Genomic DNA, 26,858 nt, shown 5'->3' on the forward strand with positions numbered 1-26,858 from the left:
ATGCCCCAGCAAATTTATGCTTGAAGGGACACCAGGATTATGATATAGCTGGAAAGCATTCATGAAATTTGTTTTCCCTGGGAGGAATCCATTTTTCATAATTACCAGCCTGGGTAGAGACCTAATTCATTGCTCAAAATCCACCCTGATTTCCACCAAGAGCCTGTCCAGAAGGGTTGGTCCCTGCCCTGGGTGAGCTGAACACATCCTACACCTCTGCTTCCTGTCCCTTCCTGCTCCAAAAGACCACAAAGACTGCAAGGGACTTCTTAAAACCAGAAATGCTGAAATTCAGGCTGAAAACATACATCAGAATGATGCTGTGGGTAAGAATGTAAATGCCCTGTATTTGTGGGATAGGGTGGTGCTGGTGGGGTTTTGGTTGCATTTCTAAAATCCCTTAATCTTCCCTGGGAAGCAAACAAAGTTATCCCAGTTTTCTAGAGGGAGTTAATACCAAGTTCTCAAAATTTCCAGCTAAATCATGACTTCAGTTCCTGCAATGGACACAGATTTATATTTATTTCCCACAGATGGGGAGGTTCAGCTTGGCAGTGACTCCAATTCAGGGAGTGTTTGTCCTTTAGGATCAGCACCTTTCTGTTCCTACTGCTGACACATCCCCTGAGGAGGAGCATGGCCCTGCAATAAATGATCTTTATTTGGGTTGTTTTGTGAAGGTTCTGCTCACCTTGACAGATTTTGCAGGTCTTGAAAAAGTCTTTTAGTCTGAAGTTTGTGTAATTATTTCACACTGAACAGGGTTAGAAGCAGCACATGGCTCCTGTGCTGTTCTTTGAGGCTTGCAGGGGGTAAAAATCTGTCTTCTCACAGTTATTAATTACATTAATTTGTCTCCACTTAATAGGAGATGATCAGGTTGGACAGCTGTATATTAATATATATATATATATAACCCCCAGCTCCCAATAACCACAATGGAACTGGAGCAAAAGAAATGAAGGCTGTTGATGTGCTCACCTCCCATTAGAGAGTGGCAGCTGTAATTAACCATGACTGTAAATGAGTGTGGATGGAGATAGCAGGAAGGGGTGAGCTGGGCTCAGCTTCCCTGGGAGGTGACAAGGGACCCATGAACACGTGGAAAAACAAAGCCACAATCTCAGTATTGACAGCATTTCCACACCTGAGATGCAAATGGCCAAGTCAGCCATGAAAACTGAGCTTTGAAAGCTCCAGTAATTCCTAAATTATTGAGGAAAACACACACCTGAAAAGCTTGGAGCCACACATCCTGTTGTTCATGTGCCCTCTGCCACAGCTGCACTGGAGTGTGAGTATCCCCTAATTAAACACCAGTGTTAATCCCTCCTGAGGCAGGTTTTAGTGGGGTCTGTGGCAGGGCAGGGCCCACAGGAGGGGTCCCACACCATGGGTGGGGCTGCTGCTGTTCCCCTGGCCCCTCTGGTGCCACTGTCCTGCTTTGCTGCTCTGCTCAAACTCATGGCACACAATCAGATTTATCTGTCACATGCCAGCTCCTTCTGTCACTCTTCTGTGGCCTGGATATCAGACTCACTCAAGGGTCTTTGCTGGAGCCCTCAAATACTCAAAACCCCACAGGGTGTGTGCTCAGCAGGTGCTGCTGTGCTACAAAACACAGGGGATCCTGCCAAGCCCAGCTTTAAGGGATAAAGCCAGAGCTCTCAGCTCCTGAGGCTTCAAGTTTTCAGAATCCCATCAACAGGAATTTTTTTTCTATTGTTTTTGTTCAAAATGTTGTGGTAAATCTTCCAAACTCAAAAAATCTCCATTAAAAATCCCAGGCAATCTGGGGATCAGGCTTTTGATTTTGATCAGGCTGATTTGAGAGCAGCTTGCAGGCTCAGAGAGAACTCTCTTGCAGTGAAAGATGCTTCCTGCACATCTCCCTGTCTGCTCCACTGGGCACAGGCATGGATTTACCAGGCCTGGCGAGGAAGAGGATTTAATTGATGCTGCCAGAGTCAGCACAGACACCCTGGATCTTCTTGATGTGGTTCTAGGGCTCTGAAGTGCTTCCCATCAGCCACACCATTCCTTCTCACTCTGGAATAGCTTCCACAGAGGAAATATGGATCCAGTTTCTCCCACAGCAGATGTTAATCTTCAAAACACGTGGTGGGGAGCACTTATTGCTCTGGGAAGCAGGAGAAATCAGCCAGCTGAGCTCACTGCACTGCTCTCCTCCTGCTGAGCTGGTGATGCTGTGGCTCCATCTCCATCTGAAACATTCCCTGTTCCTGTGGGGAGGGCATGAGTGGGCACGAGGAGACGCCAACACTCACCGGATCATCGAGGTTTTTCAGGCTCCATCATCACCCAGAGCTGTGCTCCTCACTCATTGCTGTAATCAGCCTCTAAAATCAACATTTTAGTCACCTGGACGTTGGGATCAAAGGTGGAATTGCTGTGTCAGGCAGCAGGAGCAGCTCCCAGTTCCAGGAGCTGGAGGAAGTGTCTGACTCAGTGGGCCAGAAAAAGCAGTTTCCAGCCATGTCACCAAGCCCAAGTCACTTCTTCTCTCCAAGCTGACAGAGGAGGTTTAAGCCAGGCAGTTCCTCTTTTTCCAGAGGAGAATGCAGATAATGAACCACCCAGGGGAAAAGGAAACTCAGCCCTGTTAGAGGGGAAAGCCTGGAGGGCTTTAGGGGCAAAGAGGAACGCACAAGGAACACAAGATCCCTCATCACAGGGGTTTAGGGCTGGAAATAGGTGAACTTTTCTCTAGAGGATGATTTGCAGGGAAAGATAGAAACAGCTGCTTTTGAAATATGCAGAGAATAACTGAAAACTGAGAGAGGAGATGATTTGCATAATGAAAGAGGTTTTAATTAGAATAATGGGTTAAAACTGAGGCAGGGAAAATGTATCCTGGAAAGATGCTGGGCACATATGATGCATGTCTACCCAAAAAGTTCCCTTTGGAATCACTGGAAGTTTCAAACACCAGATTTATCCAGTGCCCTCCTGACTGCAGCAACGAGGGACCTGCAGGTTTTGGAGCTCTTGTTTTGGGGACACAAAGCATCAGGGGGTTGATGTCAACTGGAAGATGTTCACCTTCAATTCTTCATTTATTTTCCAGAAAGAACTTGACAAAAAGTGGAAGGGACCTGCAGAGACTCAAGTTTGCTATAGCTCCTGAACATTTCATATGCTGCTGCAGCTGGTACAAAGTTTAGCTCTCAGTTTAAGGCTTGACAGTTGGTGAATTTTTGTTCCCCTCCTGTGTTTTACAGGTCTAAACAGATCATTGGAAAGGGAATGGAAATGAACCATTCCCCAGATTTAGATGGATGAGACAGATAAAAATATCCCCATTCTAAGAAGGGAGGTTTGATGTTTTAAAAAAAAAACAAATGACTGAACCATTGGTTCAACCTGTGTTTCTTAGAACATGAAAGCTCCTCCCCAGTTTTGGTGCTCACCCTCCAAAAACTGCTTGAGTCAAGCAGTGGCAGCACAAACCTGAGCCAAAAAAAATGCAGCATTTAGGTGGGGCCATGCTTTCCTCACTGTGCATTCCTTGAGGCATTTTCATGTTGCCTCATTCCCCAGTGTTACCAGAAACTCTGCACCACAACTGAAGAGTCCCAAACTCAGCCTGAAACAGCTGCAGAACAGCCCTGACCTAGTTGGGAGAGTGAGACTCAGCAGCCAGGAGAGGTCTGTGCTTTGGGAGACCTCTCTGAGCTGGGATGTGCCACACAGGAGGCCTGGCTCCCTCAGCCAAGAGCCAATTGCAGGAAAATTGTCTCTCTCCTGCTCTTAAAACTGGTTTTAATTTTCCTCCAAAGGTTTTATGGCCTGGTGAGCCTCCTCCTGTGTGCCCAGCCTGTGACCCACAACACCAGCAGCAGGAGATGCTCACAGGACAGGGACAAGAGGAGCAGCCACCGCCCTGCACATCTGGACCTGCACATCTGGACCTGCACATCTGTCCAGTGAGGGCTGGCAAAGGAATCTGTAGGTTTGGGCTGTTAGGTTTTGCCTCAAGAGTGGCAGGGGACACTGAGAACAGCACAAATGCAGGAAAACACACTGGGAAAAAGGAAAAAAAGGAACAAATTCATTCTTGCCATTGCTTATCATGATCTCATGCTTAGGTAGCCCTGACACTTTGCCAGGAGAAGGGATAACTGTGGCCTGAAGTCAAATATTGATGCCACTAACATAAAGTGGGGTTTTACTGCACTTATTTCAACTTAATCATTACTGAGCCCATACCTGCAATGGGAATTGGCTCAGATGTGGGAATTTGGGAGCTGCAGGTGGATTGAGCACTCTGTCAGGTGGGGAGAGGGGATAATGAGGGGGGAAGAGAAGCAGCTTTGGGGTTTTTGGCTGGAGGGAGATGGGCAGAAGCTGAGATATAGGATCAGGCTCTGCTCTGCATGTGAGCCCTGGCTATGATGCAGCAGGGCACTGCTCAAATGCAGAATAAAAATATTCCTTTTCCCTGCTGCAGAAAGGAAGAAAACAGCAGGGACAGACTGAGGAGTGCCATGAGTGGAGCTCCTCCCTGTGCTGAGCAGGACTCGCAGGGCAGCAGCTGCAACTGAGTCCAGGATGTGCAGTTGGAAGAATATAAAATAATTAGAATAACTTTTTTTTTTTTTTTTTTTCCCCAAGAAGGAAGAATAAACCACACAGTGCCACAGTTGCAGGGAATATATTTGTGATGGAGGCTCCAGCAACCCTTCTCCATCCCCTCATGCATGGGACTGTTCTTTTCTGGCAGGGATCTTTGGGAATCAGATCTCCAGTGCAAAAATGCATCCCAGCATTGCTAAAGAGGCTGATTGTCCCTGCACCCAGACTGCACCAACTGGTAAGTGACATCCCTGGAATGTATTTTCCTGGAATGACTTCCCACAAGGCTGTCTCCTGGTAGGTGACAGTCACACACTTGCAGGCTAATTCATTTTCCTGTTGCTCAGCTGCATAAAGCAGCCTCTTATCTTGCAATTTGTGAGCATCATGTATAAATATTTGCAAGTGCTACTCAGTTGTCTGGAGAGGTGTGAAAAGCTCTTTGTGTAGCAGCACACAGAGGTGATCCCAGGACAAGTTTAACTCTGAGGGGAGGGGTGAGGAAAGCACAGTGAAAAATCATGGGAGACTCCTGTGAATCAATTAAACACTATGCTCAGGGGAAGTGGGCTGCTACTGGTGTGCTCAGTGTTTTAATTCTCATATTCTGGATTATTTTTAAGGAGCTTGGGGAATGGAATGATGACAATAAGTAATTTACAATTCTTGATGTTACCCAAGGTCAAAAATGCATTTAGAGAGTGGCTTTTCCTCTAAGTGACTCTGACTGGATATCACAGAATTAAATATAAAATCTGAAAAATTTCTAATGTGAGTTTGCCTGGGATGGTGTCCTGTATCAGCAGAAGAGCAAATGCTGCTCTGACTCGCTGATGTCAGATGGAAGATCTCCAAATGCTCATTCCCTCCCATCTGGGCTTTCCTTCATCTTGTTCATTTTGGTTTCCACTGAGTCTAACACTTGCTAGGAAAACAAAATAATGCCATATAGGGCTTCTGCTGCTTATTTGTGCTGCACAGACTGTCCAAAGCTGGAATTTTCAAGTAATTTTTAATAGGAGATGCATGTTATTAATGTTGTTGGCCCTTATGGCATCTCTTCAGTAGCTGGAGCAGCTGGTGACTGCTGTAAAACTCCATAAAATGGTCATGACAGATCCTCTTGCAAAACCCTCCACAGCTCCTGAAAAATGCTGCCCTTGTCAGAAACATCAGGGTGGAGCAGGGAACAAAAAGGCTGAGCAGGTTAATGCTTAAAACTGGAAGAAAATGTTTGCACAGATGTGACTGGCAGTAGCTCTGCCTCTCATTTCCTGCCCCTCAAGTCTGTCCTCACAAGCAGCCCAGCTCAGGCTCACAGCACCCCAAAATTCTCTTTTCAGGGAGATCAGCCAGAACCAGGCAGGGCTCCTGCTCCCCAAATCTGAGAGGAAAGGTCACCCTGGGGTTCAGGGGGTCAAGGCTGCCATCCTGCTCACAGGCAGGGTGGAGTGGAGCTGCTGTGAGCTGCTCACAGCTCCTGCAGTCCCTGCACCTTTCCTGGGCAGCAGGGCTCTGCCTCTCTTGCTGCTGCTTGTCCCAGTTTTTCCTCTCTGGACAGCTGCCACAACATTATAAATAGGCCTTGCTGCTGGGTGCTGTGTTCTGCTAAACCCCACAGCTCTGGGGGCTTTCAGATATAGCTGCTTTCCAAGTTCAAAGTCCTGCTTGCTGCCAAACTCATTTCCCTTCCTTAGCAAAAGGATTTCTGTTCCTGTGGTTGATCAGAGGTCAAGCAAGAGTCCTCAAATGCACCTTCACCCAGATTTGATGTGGCTTTGCCTATTTCCACCCTCAGAGTGACTTCAATTAAACAGTTCCTTGCAGTTTGTGTTGAGAACCAAGCTGGTGCTGTCCCAGGCAGGAGGGAATGGCAGGATCCAGTCCTCATTCCAGGTTCTTACACTAAAAGACCATCAAAGCAGCTGCCTCTGGGCTGTCACAGCTTAGCTCAGGCATTTGGCAAGATGTGAACAACATTTCCTGGCACAGGCTTTGGAGCAGAGCAGGAATTTGTCAGGCAGAGCTGGATGTGTGCTCAGCCCCTCCAAGCAGAGGGATCCCCAGTGCCAAACCCAACCAGCCTGGGCACAGCCCCTCTCCCCACGCAGCTCCTGGGAGCTGATTCATGGGCAGGAGCTGTGCAGTGCTCCTGGCATTTCACACAAGGTCTCAGGCAAATGTAACACCCAGCAGACCTGTTTTTAAAGATAATTTATGAACAGGAGGAGCTTACCTTCAGTTTGTAGATGTATTTTAATGCCACAGTCTTTGGATTAAAATGTCTATGTTAGAGTAGCCAAAGTTATTTTGGTTTTACTTCCAAATTTTGACCTATCTCCTAACAAAACTCCTCCACCCAAACTTGACTTCTTTTTGCCCTTGTCTACAGCTGAAAAAAGATTCCTGTTTTGCTGCCTACATAGTTATTCTTAAACTCCTATCTAATAATTAACTCAAGACAAGCAGCTGTAAATACACCTTGCAGGTCTGACTGCAAAGACATAGGAGTTCTTCACATCCTATTTCTGGTGACAATGCAAAGATTCTATAAAAAGAGCAGAGGAACTCATGGTCACTCTTCTGGCACGTCCCAGACCAGAATTCTGCATTCATCATTGCTCAACAGCTCCAAAGTAGAAAAGCTGAGAAAAGCCATTGCCTGTCACAGGGATGTGAAACCCAACTGGTTGTGTTCCCACAGCCCCTGTGGGGACAAATTCATTAAAAACTTTTACAGGTAGGGAAAAATTTAAACACACCCACCACATTTTCCCTGACAGCACTGTGCAATTACAAGATTTTTGAACGTAGTTTGTAAAATTTTGGAGTAACAGCAAACATTTTTGCTTGCTGGAGCACTTAGGATCATTTCCTTGTTTTTGCTTTCTGCCTTGAGTAGATTCATGCTATGTAATAAACCGAGCATGACACGAAGGTGTCATTTACAACCCAAATGCAGCTGCACAACCATTTTCCTTTGCAAGCAGCAGAGCAGCAATCACCTGAGATACTCCACTGCTGCCATGAAGTCACCTGTGAGCAACCCAGCTTTAGTAACACTCCAGTGTGTAATTACTGCCTGTGTGTCATCCCACTTTAGCAGCTCTGGAGTCAGGAGTTGTTGCCTGGCCAGTTTCTCCCTGTTCCTAATTTCAGATGGAGCAAACTCGGCGCGGCCGCGGTTCCTCGGCGCTCCCCCGGCTCTGCTCCCCAGCTGAGCACACTGGATACCTGGAGCAGGCTGCTTTTGTGTTTTTGGGGTAGTCTGGAGCCTGGCTGTGGTTTTGCTGCTTTGGCAGATGAGTTTTGGATGTTGTCAGCAGGGCCTTGCTTTGGTTTTCAGCGCCCGGATCCGTCCACGCCGACATGGAGGTGCTGTGAGCAGGGTGAGTGCTCCGAGGTGTTTGGGGGTGAAATCTTCCAGAGACAGAGGTGGAGCCCTGTGCTTCTTTCTGTTCTTCTACTCTGTAAATGATCCTCCACACTGAGGATGTGTTTCTGTTGGGCTTCTTTCTGTTCTTCTACTCTGTAAATGGCTCTCCTGGGCTGTGCTGTTTCCTTGGGCACTCAGGAGTGAAGAAGGACAGGCCTGATTTAACTTGTGTTTGTCAGCCTGGAACACTGTTGCACTTCCTAATTCCTGTGCCAAGGGGATCCAAAATATAATATCATAACTTTAATACATTCATCAGCTTCCACCAAAAGTTTCAGCTACTGTAGTGACCACTGAAAGTCAAATATAAGGTACAGAATAAGTTATTTCAACTCAGAAAAACCCTTCTTTTTATTTAATTCAGAAATAGGCAGGTAAATAATCTGAAAGCATATTGTTGCTTTTCAGAGTTCTTAAAAATTTTCTGTTAGGAATAATCTTCATAGGAAAGTGAAAATTTCTCACCAAAGAAGAGCATTCTTGGTAGCACCTGAAGTCTTTGAATGCTCCTCAAAAGTTTAAAAATCTTACAGGTTTTTAAGATGAAGCTCTTCCTAACAAGTGTAACTTTCTGCTGATATGACTCATAAATAATGCAGAAAAATCAGAATGAATTTTTATCAGCTTTCCCCTTGGAGAGGGGTATTATTTTTTTTTTTTATGGGGCAATAAGAATTGAGTTGTAGGTGCTGGAAGTGCCATGGTCTGTTCTGAGCAGCCTGTGAATGAAACAGCTCCTGGAAGTCACCTCCCCTCCTCTGCCCCCAGGGAAGGGGAGACCTTTGTGCCACAACATCACAGCTGAGTGTTTTTCTGATTTGTAGGATTCTCTCTTTAGCCATGTCCTATAAACTGTTACTGAGATGTACAGATACAGATACGTGTGATTGTTCTTGCTCTCAGATAAGCAGAAGGTGAGTCTGTGCTAATGTGTAGCAATGGCAGAATCCCATTCACCATCACAGATAAATTCCCTTTTCTTACCCCCAGCACACTGGAGGTTAGATACCAACTCCTCAGATCCCTTTCAAAGTCATTCTTGATGCTATAAATCAATGCAGGGGTTTTGTCTTGCTGGCCACTTCACACAAGCCACTTCTCTGGTGGCCTGGAAGTGACAATTAAGGAGATAATGGGAGTAGAAAATAGTTACAACCAAAGACAACACTCTGTATCAGGTTACATAAGCTACACTGCTTAGATCTGACACTGTTCAGGCTGCTGCACTATTTTTCTCTTTCTGTCAGAGATTACAGAAAATGACAGTGCACTGGAAGCTGCTGCTGAAAGCCCAGCTTAGTTTTCATCTCAGCATACAATTAATTGTGATTAAAAATGAGGCAGACGCTGCCTCAGCACTGTAGCAAGGTACTTCTGCTATGGTGCCTGCAGTTATTTACTTGGGCAGGCTGATTAAAATCTCATTTTAAATAGACTTTTTGGCTGGCATACACTCACATCTCTGTGCTTTTGAAAGCGTAGTCCCTCTGTACTTCAGGAAATCTGTCCTCTTTTTCCTTCCCAAACTGCTTCCTTACATCACTGTGGCTCAGCAGTCCATCATCCAACACATCTCCAGGGCTCTGTTGGGTTATTTCCCACCTCTCCTCAGAGGTGCAGCCTGTTCTCGAGTCACTGCTAAAATCTCTGTGCTAAAATCTCTGAAAATGGGGCTGGAGCTGCTGCCCTTGCAGGGAGGTGTTGCCATCTCTGAGCAGCTCCAGCATCACTCAGAAACAAGAGGAATTTAGGAGTTGAACTTGATCTTTATTCCTCCGGCTCTTCATTCTACTCTCTCATCCCTCTGACTTCACACCCCCCCCAACTGAGCCCTTCTCAACTTGGCAACTCCTTTTGTTGGCTTTTGGACTTTTTTAATGTGTTCCCAACTATTCTCCTCCTTTAAAGTCACTCATTTTGTGAAGCTATTTAATGTCCATCCCCACCATGGTCCCCTTTGATTTGATTTATGTCAAACATCCCATTTGCCTCTTCCCTGGGATGGGAGATGTCTTTGCCCACACTCTGCTTTGTATTCTTTAAGTACTTTGTGAGGAGTAAATAGCAGAATTATTTATGAACTAAGCAGGACAACAGTCACTTGTTTTAGCTGTGTTTAGACTAAATGTTTATCAGTGTGTTCAGTGACACAACGTGTCCTGGGGACTACGTGAGTGACATTTCCAGTGGCACAGACAAAGCCCCTCTTCCCACCTCCACTGTGTCATCTCCAAATTCAGCTCTTCTCTGCATTTACTAGAAGCTGTGGTGTACTTTGTATGCAAAAATATTTTTCCCTTTATAAATTATTTCTATGAAAGCTGTGATATGAATTCTTAGGGAATTCATCCAAACTAGGAATGTCTCCTAGTATGAACACACCTGCCAATGGTAGAAAACACAATAAAAAATTATTTTCATGCCTGTTTCTTCAGCCAGCCTTTGCAAGGTGAGGAGTCCTTTCCAATATTTCAAGTTCCTCTTCCACAGAGTGCCAAGACATTACAGCTGCACTTAGCAGTGTTTGGACCCTGTAAATTCTCAGCTCTCTGTACTTGGGATTGAAAATTGCCATAATTAAACATTTGTTGTTTATGCATTAATAGACTTTCACTCCAATACCAGCGTATTTGATATTCTTGGCTCCTCTCTCACACCAGGTGTCATGTCTTTTCAAACACTCTGAACAATCTGCTTTCTGTGTCTTGATACTCCCAGAATGAAGGGATCCTGGTGCTAAGGCACACTGACAGCATTGTGACAGGAGCAGAAAATATGTGTGTGTACATTTGTCACATCAAGGAAAGTGGAGTAGGAGGGGGGAAAATGTGTGGTTGATTTTGCTTAAACTTTGTAGGCAAATTATTTTTACCATTTGTCCTTTGGTATGGAGGCCACTCCCCTGATTTCCTTGGGAATGGATCCCTGACCTCATAAATCTCCTTGGGTGTACCTTCAGTGAATTTTAATGTATCCTGAGTTCACCTTCTTGCTTTCAAATTATCCTGAGCCATTTAAAATGATGCCCTTGAGTATTAGATTGAGAAACAGGGAGATAGTTATTCATTATTCCTCACAGAATTCATGCTGTGGGTGTTCCTAGGCAGGTAACTGCATCAAGATCCTTTTGTGTCATGTGCTGGTGGTCATTCCCTCCAGCAGAATCATGGGGTTGTTTCTTTTTCCTGGGGAAATATTGGGAAATCACCAGGACACAAATAATCCTGGATGTTATCCATGTGATAATTTAGCTGAGCTCACCTTGGGCATCATTTTCAGTCTGCTGCTTTTGCTGTTCCAATGCAGTGAAAACTTTCAGGGATTTTTCTTTGTTCTTTTCACATCTGGAACATTCCTTTATCTGTTTGCTGTTGCACAGATCTTCCTGGGATTTACCATTTTCTGAAATTATCTTGGTCAAGAGCAGACTGCTCAGATTAGCTGAAAAGATGCCCAACTTTAAGGCTACTTTAAAAAGTCATCCTTGTTTTTCTCTAAATCACACACACAGTCACTGGGACTGACAGGCTCCCTTCAGTTTAATTTGGGCACAGGCTTGAATTTATGGTTCTCCTGGTACCACTTTTAATGTCACTTGTCATAGACTGAAATTTAATGAGTCATGTGTGGAACCCTCCAGATTTGACACATGAAATGGTGGAGGTGTGACCTTAACAGCTGAAAAAGAGAAACTTGGGGGGAAAAAAATCAATATTTGTGTTTACACTTGAAGAGACTGTAAACAGGTAATTTGGTCACCACACTTCCTTCAAAGGAACAGGACCCAAGTAACTGATGTCTCCCTACTGCAGAAACATGATTAAAGATAACAACGAAATTGTTCCACTAATGGGCAAGAAAACAAACCCGCCTGGAAATCCCCCTGCAAACCAGCAAGAGAAAAAGGTGACTGAAGGCACTCCCACCAAGAAAAGGTAGGACTGAGCTCAGCCCAAACCACTAAAACTCCCTGCTTTATCTCCTTTAGATCTTTGCACTGAAACACCTCCAACACCTTTGTTCTGTGTAACCTCACAAGAATCTGATCTAATGATGGTTAATGTTGGGTATGAAGTGATCTTTTTAAGAGATCACATGGAAGAACACACCAGGTTTTATGTAAGAGGCTGGCCTGAAAAAAGGAAGCATTTCAAACTTAATCTGTCACATTTCCATATTTGAGGCTATGGAGAGGCTGAGGGCAGGGAGAGCAGGAGGTTTGAAAAATCCTGTCACAAACAGAAACCTAAATTCACTCTCTTTTTCATTAGTCTGATTAATGAGACTTTTTTTTTGTTTTATAAAATATTCACTTTCATTCATAATTAATATTAGAGAATTAATAAAGGAATTGAGGGTTTGTATTTAATATGAATGGGGAATATGGAGCTGTAATTCCTGCCTGATACTATGAAGTCAACTAAGTTACTGTAGAGTGAGGATAAATTTTCATTCATAAACTTCTCATTCTGAATAATTACTGGTTATTATGGCAATTTCTGAAACTCTGAAGGCCTGGCCATTTGTGGCTGTTCTGACATTTATAATTCTCAATAATCAGAGGAATCACTTTTCACGGGAATGGTGCCATTAGTTATTTGAGATCCACTGCCTGGGTGGTCCAATTTCTCTTGTCGTCATTAAATTCAAGAAGAGAAGCTCTTTGGTGGCATATGGGGAGAGACAAAGTGTCTGAACAGCTCATGATACACCCAGCACTTCAAAAGGGGCAATTCCCTGGCAGATTGTGGAGTTACAGGAACATTGCCAAAGCCAAGCCCTCAATTACTGAGCCCCAATCTCACACTCCTTGTGGCCTCAGGAACAGGAACCCTGGGGTTTTTCCCACCTCTCCAGCCAGAGCTCAGGGTGTGGCTGGCAGCATTCCTGCAACACGCAGCACCCACATCACGTGGATTTTAATGCAGGGCTTTAACACATGCTATTAATTATGTGTTCCAACGCTGCTCCATGCTGTTCCTTCAAAACTCTCCCTCCCCTGCCCCAGCAGAGCTGCTGCACTCCCAGCGTGGCATTTCTCACTCTCAATATTCACTTTCTTACAGGCAGTGGCATTCCCTGCTGGAAGCCCCTGGAATTGGGGTGTTTGGGGTGTAATGCAGCACAGGAAATGCGAGGGGAGGGAGGGTGGGGAGGCTGCCAGAGCTGCTGGTGGCTGTGGGCAGAGCACCCAGCCACGTCAGCACCTGGCTATTTGAGGGCACCCTGCTTTGCACGGTGGCTTTGGGGTGTCATTGCCCTCCCCTGACAAGCACAGGTAACCCCAAGCCAGGAGAGGTGAGCTCTGTCAGCCCCCAAAGCTGGGTTCCCTTCCCAGGGGCGGCACAGCTGTTGGGTGCAGAATTAACACCTGGATCATGGAGCCACTGGAAAAGGAGGTGAACAAATATCAGCAGGTTTTTCAGTGTCCTAATAATACCATTTTAAATAATACTTCTTTTTATTTTCTTTTTTTTTTTCTTTTTTTTCATTTTACCATCAATGCAACTACTTCATGTTCCCCAAAAAATCTTCTTGCAAGTGCAGTTAGATAAGAAATGCCCTATGGACAAACCCATAAATACCAGGTGAATTGGAAAGGTTTTCCAGGTGATTACTGGAACATTTTAGAGATGTAAGGCAGTTTCTGAACAGCAGCCCCTGTGGGAGTAGCTGCATCCACCCCTGAATCTCCTCTGCCTGTGGGAGCTGTAGCAATGTTTTACTGAGATCCAGTAAAACCAAGCCATTGATTTTTGCCTCTCAACTCTGCAGGGTTTTAAAAGGTGAAATCTTTCTTTTCATATCACTTTGCCTGTGTTGTTCCAAATTTTATTTCTTTTCACTATCAATATTTATATAATTATTTATAGGGAAAACAATTAAATGTCATGCAGGCAAGGGGACACATCTAGCCCTGGCTGGTGGAAATGCCTGATGTCACTGAACGTGTGACCTTTCAAACTTTCTGATTTAATTACTATCACTGTTTGAAATGATCCATCCTTCCATCCTGACGGCTCCTGGCTGGAAGAGCAGAGACTGGGATTTTAAAAAAAATCATTTTTGTGTGGCTGTGCAGTGACAGGAACTGGGTGCAAGGCTGGTTTAGAGATTGCTGCTCACACATGTCAGGATCTGATGCCATGTGTTCCAAAAATACCTTGGGAATTTTGCCCATCTGCCAGCCTGGAAGAGCTGGGCACAGGCTGGGATCCCCTCAGGGAAAGCAGATAAGCCTCAGCTCCAGCTCAGCTTTAATGCCAGGAGAGATAAATTATCAAGCTTGCCCTTGGTAGTTCTTTTCTTGGTTTATGGTTGGGCTTGCCTTTTATCACTGATACTTTTTAAAATGCACTGTCTTCAACAGTTCCCACTTTTTCCTGGAGATTGATGGTTTTGAAAGCAATGCCAGTCCCAATAACACCTCTCCCCCCGTGTTTTCCAAGCCCATGGATTCCAACATTCGCCCGTGGTAAGTTCCAGATGCACAAGCAATGCTCCTGCTGCAAATATATCCATTTTCTGCCAGCCCCTTCCCCTCAATTCTCCTTGGGCCTCAGTGCCAGGTTTTCACCTGACTTTTTACAGCTTTTGGTCACTTCAAAGACAGAACTTCACTGGAGACTTATCTCTGATTTTATCTACTGCTGTCGTTTCTATGGAATAAATCAGGCTTCAGATCTGAATAAATTTAAAATTAGTATTTTTTTTAATCTTAGCCTCTTATTAGAACAAACTCCATGCTCTCATATGGGTGTTTTCTGCTGTGTGAAGACCACAGCCTAATTTAGCTGTTCCCAGCTGGCTGCTGACGTCTTCCCTCTATTGCTCATTAACAATCAAACGTGGAAATGCTGAATCTGAAATATTTAAAGCAGCCATTTATGCTGAATGAATAGACAAAAATTACGACTGAGAATACATTTAATTTTAAAAAATGTGCAGAGTGCTAACAACCAATAATTATGAGTAAGGGAAATATGTCACAAATCAGGCACAGGCCCAGAATGGCCAAAGGTTTTTGTGGCTGAGGATGTCTGGTCAGCTTTTAGGAATTGGCTGACAGGCTGATTTTGGTTTCAGAGGAGAGGTGTCCAAATTTCCCCCTGTCATTCAGGAAGTGACCTGCACATGTGCTTTGTCACCATATTACTCAGCTTTTTGCAAAGGAGACACAGATAGATTAGGAATGGACTCAGAGCTCCCAGATTTATTTCAAAGAGAAGGGAATACCTGCAGAGCAGTGCTGTCCATGCATCTGTTTTGCCAGTAATTAATAGCTCAGGTTCACTAAATTATTAACCTGAGGTAGTTCATCCTAACTGAACCTTAGAGAAAACAATAATACAAGTAAGAAACTCATTTATCTTAATTTTTCTAAGTCAGATCTGCTTTTAAGACTGTGTGGAAATTATGTTCAGCAATTACAAAATATCAATTCCATTGAAAATCCTTTAAATATATCACCTACACATCTATTTAGGGCCCAGTCCTCAATTTCTTTCATTCAAGTCAGGCACAAAACACTCCTGAATTGCCTCCAGTGTTCTGTGTAGTAAATCTTTAGGTAAATCTTTCATTGTGGGCTTGCAACCCCCTCACTGCTACTGATTTAGCACTTGTTTTGTGCCAGATGACAAATTAAGCATGGTAAGGGAAGAATGCAAGCTTCAAGCATGCAGGGTGATGTATAAAAAGCAGTGATCATTAAAAAGAAAAGAAAAAGTTCCCACGGTTTCAGGATCTGTAGTGAAATAATAAAACACAAAGCAGATTGCTTTCCTAATGTGGTCTTTTTGAAAATATAATGAAATCCTGTGAGTCTCTTCATTTTTATCACTCACTTTAAAATCCATGTGGGAGATAAAATGATAGAATTAAAAGGCCAATGTCAAATTGGACTAATTTAAGCTCTAGTGCAGATACTCTAACCTACCTGACTGGTCCTTCGTGCAATTTACCAAAATACCTGCTAATATCTTGGCACATTTTGCTTTTCTTTCTCTGCAGTGCATCTGCAAATGGGGAAGACATGGATTCTCCCCAGTCCCTTCAGGATGATGCCACTGAATACAGCCCTAACGTGGACAGCTGTGGGTGAGTGGAGACACAAATATTTCTCAGCACTTTTTCAATTGATTCAGACTGTGGAAGGGTAGATATTACCTATTTTTCCTGGCATGTTTTTTTTTAAAAAAAAGTCGTGTGTGCATGCCTTTCTGATCCTTTAATTATTAAATATTGAAATATACAACTCTAATCTCTCAATTTTCATATTTAGTGTGAGGATTCTTTATATAAAATGGGTGTTTTTAGATGGCAACGCAGGACCCACACACCACAACCAGGCATGGAGTATTTCTGCTTGGGGGAAATATGAAATCATTCTTTTTCCAGAAGAAAGGATGATCAGAAAGTGGTGTAAGATGTGAGGTTAAGATCTCTCTTCTGCTGTGAGAGCAGCCCCAGGTAACCTCAGCACTGCAGTCAGTCGTGGCAGAGCAAAGAAGTGTTCCTTAGCCTTTATTCTAGAGGAATGGATAAACTGAATAAAACAAAAAATACTTGAAAAATGTGCTGTTTATAATAAAGCAGCCTCTCAACAGCCCACTTAACTGCAAATGATCAATGTGAGAAATTAAATTAAATCCATGGCAGCGAGGCAAGTTCATCTAGTCTGGGGCCAACTATTGTATTTGCTTTTACCCTTCTTAAAAATAAAACAAACCAGGATGAATTACACCAGCAACTTCACGATGATTTCTTACAATCCAGTGCTACCACGTGCCCAGGCCCTGAGCTGAGGAGTGCCAGGAAGAAGCTGAAGAGGAACCTGTTCCGGGCAGTGTCCGAGGGCAACGCCGAGGAGCTGCAGCGGCTGCTGGCCGAGCTCGGGGAGCGCGCGCGGGCCTGCACCTCCCTGCCCGTGCCAGGTGAGCCCTGCAGGCACCCAGCCTCTGCCTCACCTGCTGGATTTTGTGGTTTTTAGATTCTCTACTGCTTTAGTGTGCAGTTCTGAGCTTTGTGTTAGGGGATGGTGAGGTCTCTGCACAGAGCAGGGAGATGAAACAATTCCTTCTCCAGCTGGGGACCAAGGAGAAATGATCCAAATCTCAGGCCCAAGAGCAGAACCCATGTGGGCTGAAGAGAGAAAAACAAGAGGGATGGGACTTCATAATCTAAAGCTGTAATTGGATAATTAGCTCCAATATGTAAATGGAGCAGAACTGATCAAAGTGAGAAACCCCGTGAGCGCTCGTGCATTTTGGGACCATTTTGGTTCATCTTGGGTGCAGCCCTGGCTGGGCTCTTGTGCTGCCCAAGGTGGATCCATGGAGGAGATCCTTTGAATAAATCCCTGCTTTATTCTTTACCTCCATCTAGTCTCTGTTCTAGGTCAGCCTTCACAAGGCATCAGGGGAGGGCTGACAGCTCTTCTGGCAGCTCAGGGGCAGCCTAAACCTGGGAATGGTCTTTTTTTTCCCTGGGAATGGTCTTTATTACCCTGGGAATTATATTTATTTCCCTGGGAATGATCTTTACTTCCCTCGGAATTTGGGAGTTATGGCACCAGGATGTCCAACAGGAACACCAAGGTTGCCTTGGTGCTCAAGAAAGAAGTAAACAGGATGAAGTCATGGTTTGGCAAATAGTTTGTGTTCATCTATATCCATCAGGTTTCACCCCTAATGAGCAGAAGTTTAATAAATAACAATGATCTAATCTCAAAATTCACTCTTGTAGATTACCTGATGAAGAAGTTCACAGCTTCAGACACTGGCAAAACTTGTCTGATGAAAGCTCTGCTGAACATCAACCAGAACACAAATGAGATAGTGAACATGCTCCTGTCCTTTGCAGAGGAAAATGGCATTTTGGAGAGATTTATCAATGCAGCATACACAGAAGAGGCATATAAAGGTATTGCCATCTGATAGCAGTTTCAGGTATATGGTTAAACATAATCTCCATAAAATAATTATGGTTTAAATCCCTTGAACCAACTTTTATTCATTATCACTGGTGCCATCTTTTGTGAAACATCATTAATGTTTCAGAGTGTGCTTGAGAGACTCAGCCCCAAATTCCTGTGTCTGCTTTTTCAGGCCAGACAGCTCTAAATATTGCCATTGAGAGGAGACAGTATGAAATCACCCAGAGCCTCATAGAGAAAGGAGCTGATGTCAATGCTCATGCCCAGGGTATTTTCTTTAATCCCAAACACAAGCATGAAGGCTTTTATTTTGGTAAGTGGAATTGAGATATTTCTGGAAAAGTTATCAAGGAATACCCAAAACTTCCATAAACCAAGAGCTTAATCCAGTACCATCAATATATAAATGTGCTTTCATATATTAAGATGCTTAACACAATATTTTCTATTCTGATGAAATAAACCACGACTACTTGCTGCATTTTGTGATTCTGCAGGTGAGACTGCACTGGCTTTGGCAGCATGTACCAACCAGCCAGACATAATTGAGCTGTTGATGGACAATGCCAGGACCAATATTTCCTCTCAGGATTCCAGAGGAAACAACATCCTCCATGCATTAGTGACCGTGGCAGAGGACTCCAAAACACAGAATGACTTTGTGATCAGAATGTATGACATGATCCTGCTGAGAAGTAAAGACAGAAATCTGGAAACAACCAAGAATAAGGAGGGTTTGACACCGCTGCAATTAGCTGCAAAAACTGGGAAATTAGAGGTGGGTGTGATTTCAGCAGCATCTAAGAGAAGCTTGTGCTCCCACAGATCTCTTTCCAGGCTGGCTATGCTGTTTTGTATCAGTATTAGTGAGCTAATTTTGTTCAAAAAACAAATATTTCCATTGCAGGGTTGTTTTAATGCTTCCAGGTTTCTCTTTAACTCCCTCTCTGTACAAACTACACAAGCTGTTTAGAACCAGCCTTCTGTTGTACAGAAATTCTGCATTTACCCCCAAACAGTTCAGAAATCTCACTAGAACTGCTCTGTTGGACTGCTGTAGAGTTTGGTTTGCATAAATCCACTGCAGTGTAAAGAATTGGCACTGGGATGATTTAGAAAGGAATTAAGTTCAAGGAAGGCATAAATGAACACAGGGAAAACTGTGCTTTCATCCTTTAGAAAAATCTCTCTGGTAGAAAATCTGAAGGCATTAAAAACACTGAACTTATTTCTTAGAGGTTTTTCACCTCCAGCACCCCTCACTGAATAACAAAATTACAAATACATGAAATTGAAGAGCTGTACAAAATGCTGCAGATAAAAGGAGAGAGTTTGGGCAATTCATGTATTCATGTGTTTGTCCTTTCCCTGAACAGCACAGCTGCTGACAAATCATCTGTTCATGTTTTAGATTCTGAAGTACATCCTGAGCAGAGAGATCAGAGAGAAGCCAAACAGGAGCCTGTCAAGAAAATTCACAGACTGGGCTTATGGTCCTGTTCAGTCTTCTCTGTATGACCTGACAGAGCTGGACACCACTGCTGACAACTCAGTGCTGGAAATCATTGTCTATAATACAAATATTGGGGTAAGTTGCCTATTCTTATCTAAAATATTTTATTATATTATAAAAATATAATAAAGTATTATTATAATAAAATATTACATTATGAAATATAGAAGAATACTACTATAATACTATAATATAATGATTAATCTAATAATAAACTATTCGAATTTATGTTAAAATATAATTTTTTTTTCTAGCAGTATCCCCATATTAGAATTGTCAGCCTTGCAAACAACTGAATTACTTGTGGACAGTAATATTTATTTCTCAGTTTTTGTATCAGGAGCAAGATAAATTTTATGTTGCTGCACAATGTCAGCTATAAGCAAATATGCATCCAGCTCCTGCAACACAGGTGAGTTATTTTGGAAGTGTCTTTTCCATCCCAGGGAGGTCTGGCACATCCCTGAGCACAGAGGTGTTTCTAGGGCAGCAAGGATAGCATGGAGTGAAATACACAAAATTCACACCTAAAATTCAGTTTCCTTACAGGCAGCGAGTTGAAATATTTATTTTATTTATTTATTTTTTTCCCTCCTCAGAATCGTCACGAGATGCTGACTTTGGAGCCTCTGAACTCCCTGCTGAGGATGAAGTGGAAGAAGTTTGCACGGCACATGTTCTTCATGTCCTGCTGTTTTTATTTCCTGTACAATGTAACATTAACATTGGTTTCCTACCACAGGCCCAATGAAAATGAAGTGAGTACAGCAGCTGAACCTCAGCAAATGTACTGACTTCAAAGGCAATAGTATTTCCTGAATTGGGTTTAAAATGCTAAAACAAGGCCAGATATTGGAATATCTGGGTACAGAGAGACCACGTCCCCACACCAGAGTGGGAGCATCAGATTTGCATTTTGTGGAAGTGACCTAAAATGCAAATAAATGATACAAAGACTGAAATTTCTGAAGGAAAGAGTGTATTTTGGTTTTCCTTTAAGAAAGAAACTTCTGGTATTTCAAACATCACTCTTAGGGGGTGATTGTATAAATACATCCAGAAAATTGTCCCTGGAAGGGGAGAAATTGTGAACCCAGAGGTGGGAGGGTTTCTGTTGCTTTGCCTTTCACCCTTCAGGGATAGAACTGAGATTTTCATTCTGGATTTGTTCTGCAGGCTCCTCCTTATCCCCTGGCTCTGACCCGAGGTGTGGGGTGGCTGCAGTTGTCAGGACAGGTGATGGTTATGTTAGGAGCAATATTTTTAGCCATAAAAGAGGTAAGATTTGGGTTTTTTAGTAACAAACACACAGTTAATTTGTAAAGAACTTCTCTAAATTTATGAATATGCTGCTGCTGATATTGGGAATACACATGGAGTGTCTTTGATATGTGTAATTTTCAAATCTTTGGCACAATCACTTATTCAGAATGACCCTGGTTATATATGTGACTACAAATGGGAAACAAACATAAGGATGCTTGCTTTTCAAATTCTTTTCAAATTGTCAGTGCAGAGAGCTGATATTTGTATTATATAAGTATTGTCAAATCATTGGCTTTAAGGACAAAATAATTGCAAGTTGTAATGAAAAACAAATCCCATGGTACAATACTGCCATGTAAGTAATTAAAAACAGTAACTTAAATTGTGCCAGAGACGACAGAATTTTAACCTTTGAATTTACAGCCCTATAAAAAATTAATTCTAGAAGTCGCCACATCTTACCAGTAGATGGAATAGTTCAGAACACCAGTTAAATTATTTTGAAAAACACATTTTGAGGTCTCTTTTCTCTTCACCATGCCTGCATTTTCTGTTTCTGCCTGCACAGAGTGTGGCCATCTTCCTGCTCAGGCCCTCAGACCTGCAGTCCATTCTCTCTGATGCCTGGTTCCACTTTGCATTGTAAGTCTGACATGTATATATATATTTTTTTTCTACTACATATAAAATTCTTTATCTCATGGTCACAGCGAATGTGCTCCTGTAGCAGATATTCACTTTTCCCCCTCCAAATTATGAGTTTTAGAGGGATGGATGTAAGTTTGCCTGCAGCTGTTCTGTAACACAAACTTGGTTCCACTGTCACTGACAATGCCAGGGTTGATGTGCATGGAGTGGATTTTTCCCTCCTGCCAGTGTCTTCCCTGTTTGTGGAAAATCTGTACTGATTCTATAAATTCATTAAGCTAAAGCTGCAATTAAATGGCTTCTGAGATATTGTAAGGATTCTTACAATTCTCTCAGCAATATCTGCATTGAGCAGCTGTTTTGGGGAGAATAGTTTACCTAAATTAAGTTTAATAAATATAACCCTTATATGTTAATATAATCATACTGCTTGCACTGACCTATTTTATCATTAAACTATAATGCCAATTTCATGGGGAGAATAAAAAAGCAGCATGAAATTAGAAATTAAGCCTAAAGAGCAAAGAAATCTTGTTTTCATATTTTTCCATTCTGTTGTTGGTTTTGTGCTAGTAATTTCTCTTTTACATATATGTTTGTTTTTTAACAGTTTTATACAAGCTTTGCTTGTGATCTTCTCTGTCTTTTTGTACTTGTTTTCCTACAAAGAACACCTGGTGTGTCTTGTTTTGGCAATGGCCCTTGGCTGGGCCAATATGCTCTATTTCACCAGAGGTTTCCAGTCCATGGGCATTTACAGTGTGATGATACAAAAGGCAAGTTTTTCTTTTATATGTATTTTATAGTTCTTTTTTTTTAATTCCTTATTTCCAGTTTTATGCATTATTACAGTAGAACACAATATTTGTTCTTCTTCAACAGCAGGAACTAGTTTGTATCTTAATATTGACATTTTTATTACATTAAATATGTGAGTAGCTTGTGTTTTTTCCAGCTAATGTAGTTCTGCAATTTAATTGCATCATAATCTGTAATGTCTGTATTGTACAGAATTAGTCACTCTCAGAGAGCACATCAGGCTTGAGATGAAAAATCAGACCTTTGGGTTTGTTTGCTCAAGGAAAGCAGTCTGATGCTTTAGTGTGTGCCTCACCTGTATCCCTGCAGAATTCAAAAGCACAAAGCTAGTTCTGAATTTTAATTTCTGTCAATTGTTTCATCCCATTTTCAGGTCATCCTGCAAGATGTGATCAAGTTTTTAGTTGTGTACATCGTGTTTTTGCTGGGATTTGGTGTAGGTAAATATCACTGGAGAAAAGCACTGATGCTCTGTGTGAGTAAAAATTTTAGCATTATTATGAATAAGAACCCTGTTTTCATGAGAGCTCATGTTGGGGTTTCTTCTGGATGTTAAGTTTAGGTGTGAACGGATTTGCCTTGGTCTCAAATCCCTGGAATCTCATTTGATGTGGGCTCCTTCTGCCTCCTGGAGCTGTCCCCTGGCTGCTCTGTGTGCCTGGGCAGCTCTGGCTCCCTTGAGCAGTTTGAATTCTTTGGGATGAAGTGCCTGTATTCCTAAATAATGATTGTGACTGAAACTTCCTTGTGCTTCCTTCTCAGCTCTGGCTGCCCTGATTGAGACGTGCCAGGAGGGTGGGGAATGCCACTCCAACAGCAGCCTGGGGCCTGTCCTGATGGATCTGTTCAAGCTCACCCTGGGGCTGGGTGACCTGGAGATCCAGCAGAACTCCAAGTACCCTGTCCTGTTCCTCCTGCTCCTCATCACTTTCGTTGTGCTGACTTTTGTTCTTCTCTTGAACATGCTGATTGCATTAATGGGAGAAACCGTGGAGGATATTTCTAAGGAGAGTGAGCACATCTGGAAACTTCAGGTTGGTTTGGGAATCTGGGAGGTGCTTGGGCTAAAATCCTCATGCTGACACAGCAGGTTAAGTGTTAAAGAAAATCCTCATCTGGTTTTGCATGAATAATAGACATAAATAAGTCCAGTATTGGAGAATTGTAGGAACTTTGGAATGAACAATCTTAAAGGTTTGGATTTTCAACTCATGCACTGTCATGACTTTCTTTCCCCAGGATATATCACAGGATGATATATTCACTATTTTTTCAGGAATCTGAATTCCTATTTGCACAAATTTTCAGTGATTTGCTGGTTTTGGTGTTGGGTGTGGGTGGAGGCTTGGCCTGTTGCAAACTTATGCTGTGAAATCAGACCATGGCTAACCGTACTCATTTTACTGTTTACTGCCACTAGAGAGCCAGGACTATTTTGGAATTTGAAAAATTCTTACCAAAATGCCTGAGGAAAAAATTCCAGCTGGGAGAACGTTGTAAAGTGGCTGAAAATGACACCAGGGTGTGTTTAAGGTAAAGCAAGGCTGGAATAATGTGCTATCATTTCTGCTCTCTTTGTGCTGCTTTAAGGTCATTCCTCCTCAAAACCCTCTTTAAAATATTTATATTATCTCTACAAATTATACTAGGTGTACAAAAATATAATTTGGATTTTTTTTCAGTTGTAACCAGTTGTTTAAATAGGGAAAATGTATAAATTTTTATGTAGGCAATCTTTTGGTAAGAAAAGATTTTCATCTTCATATGTTTTGACTGTAGAAGCATCAAATCTGTTTGCAGTAAATGTCACTTTATCATAATCTCCTTTGAATGTCAGCTTAAAAGCAATCACAGTTAAGTTGATTGGTAATTGATGATTACCATATTAAAGAACTGTGCTGTTTAATGAAAAATACTTAAATATTTCAAGGCTGTACTAACAATGTGTGAAATTATGAAGCAGTCTTGGTATTATTCTCACCTTCATACAGTGCAAAAGATATCCAGGTTTTAGTGCCAGCAAAGCAGGTGGCCAAGTGTGACAATCCCAGGAAGGAATAAAGGGGGAAGGTCAGGGATGTAGCTGGGGGATAATTCATGGTGATAACACAATTTATGTACAATGTAAACAGGATTAATGAAGTGAAATGGACCGAGTGGAAAACCCATGTTTCATTTATTAATGAAGATCCAGGGCCAACAGGTACTGTGGAATTTTATGGCACCCGATTTGCAGAATCTTTTCTTCTTAGAAATGTTTTTTGATTAAGTTTTATACCTTTAAAATATAAACTCTTATATTAAACCACATATTATTGCTAGAGAAACTAATGGTTAATATGGCAGTGGTGTTAAATTATTTTTAAAGACTTGGAGAGAGGGTTGGTGACAAACAAGTTTTGTAACATATATATTGGATGACATAAATGTTGGCCAGGAAATCCAAGACACCCATCTGCTGCCAGGACAGGAGTATCCTGGAGAAATGAGCTTACTCTGGGGTGAAAAAAATTCTGTAGAAGATATGGTAGCAAACTGAGAGCTTGCTGTTTAAATAATACATGTTTTTAACCAAAAAAAAGGTGCAAAATTCTGATCTTACCTATACAGTTTCTACCATATCCTGTTTTGTTTACAATGCATTTTTTTGCAGATCCAAGCAAAATTCAAGATAATTCAAGAACTAATAGCAAAAACACCCTGAATACGTTTGAAGAAATGGATGATTTGCCTGAAACTTCTGTTTAGTTGTGCTGTGCTTGACGTGTGGCTCTTCTGAAGGTTAAAAGCATCAGCAGTGGAGGCTGAAAGCTTTGTGGCTGTTTTGGACAGCTGTAGCCAGCTGGAACACAAACTTTCAGCGACACAGTCTGATGGCTTGCACCCATTTATTCTGAGCAGCTGAGCTGAAATAAATGGGATTATTTCACTGGGTCAGTTCTGAGCCTCTCAAACTTGCTGTCCAAGTTTGCCTGATGCTCCTCAAACTTGGCTCGAGACGTTTAACTGGATAAAAAAGGTCAAATGTGAGATATTTCTTCCTTTTGAGGTAAATTAAGGTCATCGTGATCCCAATCTGCTGGCTTTTGGAATCCCTAACTCATGAGAAACTCATTTTGTAGACTGAAACAAAAAAGTTCTTGTTGTGGAGAAAAGCAAAGCATTTCAGTTCTGAAGATGACTAAATGAAGTGTGTCGTTTTGAAGTCACAAGGTTCTGGGTACATTTGCAGCTCTTGCATTACTGTCAGTGTTACTGGGGGCTTGGTCCCATCAGCTGGAAAATCAGATCCCACTGGCTTTGCCTGGTCTGTTTTCCTCTGTGCAGTCCCAGGGTGTAATTGGAGTTTATTGCTGTTTATTTATTACTGTGTGTCTGTGCCTCCTCATCAACTAACAGGGCAGAAATAGAATTCCTGATGGAGGATTTTTGCTCCAATCCCAACATTAATTTTCCTCCTTGGCTTTTTCCATGCTGTTGTATCTTCCTACATAAAGAGTTACCACACTGGAAGTTCTTCTGATTTAATTTTTGCATTTAACCACTTCAGAAAAATCAGAAGTCAATATTTCTTCCCCAGGTGAACAAAATTAGTTCAATGCAATGCAATTCCAGACTTTATTTTTTATTCAGAGGACTCTGTAATGCATTTCTGTAGCTCTTATTTAATTACCTGTGATGACCAAGTACTATGAATTATATTTTTCATTTTCTATTTTATGTGTGTACATATAAGGAGAAACATTTGTTCTGTGTACTTTTAAATTTCAATTAACATGTATCTCCAGTGTCATGGCTTTTCATCAGAATTATTCATGTGGTGCCTGTTTTAAAGGTGCTATTTTAGGTGAGACTCAGGGGAACTCAGTTCTGTGTTTGAATGATAATAAGAATTGCATTGGATTTTGCAGCTGTGGGCAAAATGATCCAAAAGACTTTCTTAAGACAGAAGAGAGCATGAGGAAAGCCAGCAGTGGGAAGGATAATGCAAAATATTTACAGGGATGGTGAGCGTGGGTCCTGCTGCCCAACCAGCCCTGACAGGCGCCGTCCCCTGAGATTCCAGCCACGGAATGGATGCATGGATGGGATCCACAGGAACCTTGGGCTGTGTTCTGGGCACAGGAAGTGCAGGGGAAGGACATTTGTGTACCCACAGCCCACGTCACACCCCAGCACTGTTTGGCTTTCTCAGTAGGAGACGTGAGGATGAGAAGAAAAGTTCCCGCGGTCTCGGAATCTTTGTTGATTTTGCACCAAAGCTGCCGAGGAAGGACATTGCCTCAGGGCTGCTCAGCTCTGCTTGGATCCTTTCTGTGCCAGTTTTTGTACAAAGGGAAAAAAAATACCTCTTCACACACACTCAGGAACCAGGTTGGGCCGTGAGGCCACTGGAAACACGACGAGGCCTCTGCGCCGTGCTGAGGCTGCTCTGGGCTGTGAAAAAAGCACAAAAACCCTACAAGAAACACAAAAATCCCTACAAGAAACACAAAAAACCCTACAAGAACATGCTGTGCCCCTGCCCAGGCACTAAACCTGGAACTCAGGAACCAGCTGGGGGCTGCTCCTAAAAGCTCTCACTGAGGAAATCCCTCTTTGAGTGGCCACAGAGCTTGGCCACCTCACACCAGCCACGTGCT

At 42.6% G+C, this 26,858-nt stretch overlaps 1 protein-coding gene across 1 annotated transcript; it reads left to right on the forward strand.

The window, feature by feature from the left end:
- Nucleotides 1–7,635: 7,635 nt before the first annotated feature.
- TRPV3 (transient receptor potential cation channel subfamily V member 3) lies at nt 7,636–26,757 on the forward strand. Its single transcript, XM_039720931.1, has 18 exons — nt 7,636–7,985; nt 11,845–11,967; nt 14,403–14,507; nt 16,046–16,132; nt 16,811–16,968; nt 17,780–17,956; nt 18,142–18,282; nt 18,467–18,747; nt 19,381–19,557; nt 20,082–20,240; nt 20,659–20,760; nt 21,317–21,390; nt 22,007–22,172; nt 22,589–22,655; nt 22,978–23,249; nt 23,636–23,748; nt 24,348–24,418; nt 24,869–26,757. The coding sequence occupies exons 2-18, from the start codon at nt 11,849–11,851 to the stop codon at nt 24,961–24,963; spliced, it is 2,364 nt and encodes a 787-aa protein (XP_039576865.1). The 5' UTR covers nt 7,636–7,985; nt 11,845–11,848; the 3' UTR covers nt 24,964–26,757.
- The last annotated feature ends 101 nt before the right edge of the window (nt 26,758–26,858 follow it).

The sequence above is a fragment of the Passer montanus genome, unplaced genomic scaffold (assembly GCF_014805655.1).
Source record: "Passer montanus isolate IOZ18808 unplaced genomic scaffold, ASM1480565v1 scaffold44, whole genome shotgun sequence".
NCBI classification, from domain to species: domain Eukaryota; kingdom Metazoa; phylum Chordata; class Aves; order Passeriformes; family Passeridae; genus Passer; species Passer montanus.

Coding starts and splice junctions, on each gene's coding strand:
- TRPV3 (XM_039720931.1), top strand. CDS start 11,849: ATGATTAAAGATAACAACGAAATTGTTCCACTAATGGGCAAGAAAACA. Junction 16,133..16,810: donor CCTAACGTGGACAGCTGTGG/GTGAGTGGAGAC, acceptor CTTACAATCCAG/TGCTACCACGTGCCCAGGCC. Junction 18,748..19,380: donor CAAAAACTGGGAAATTAGAG/GTGGGTGTGATT, acceptor TTCATGTTTTAG/ATTCTGAAGTACATCCTGAG.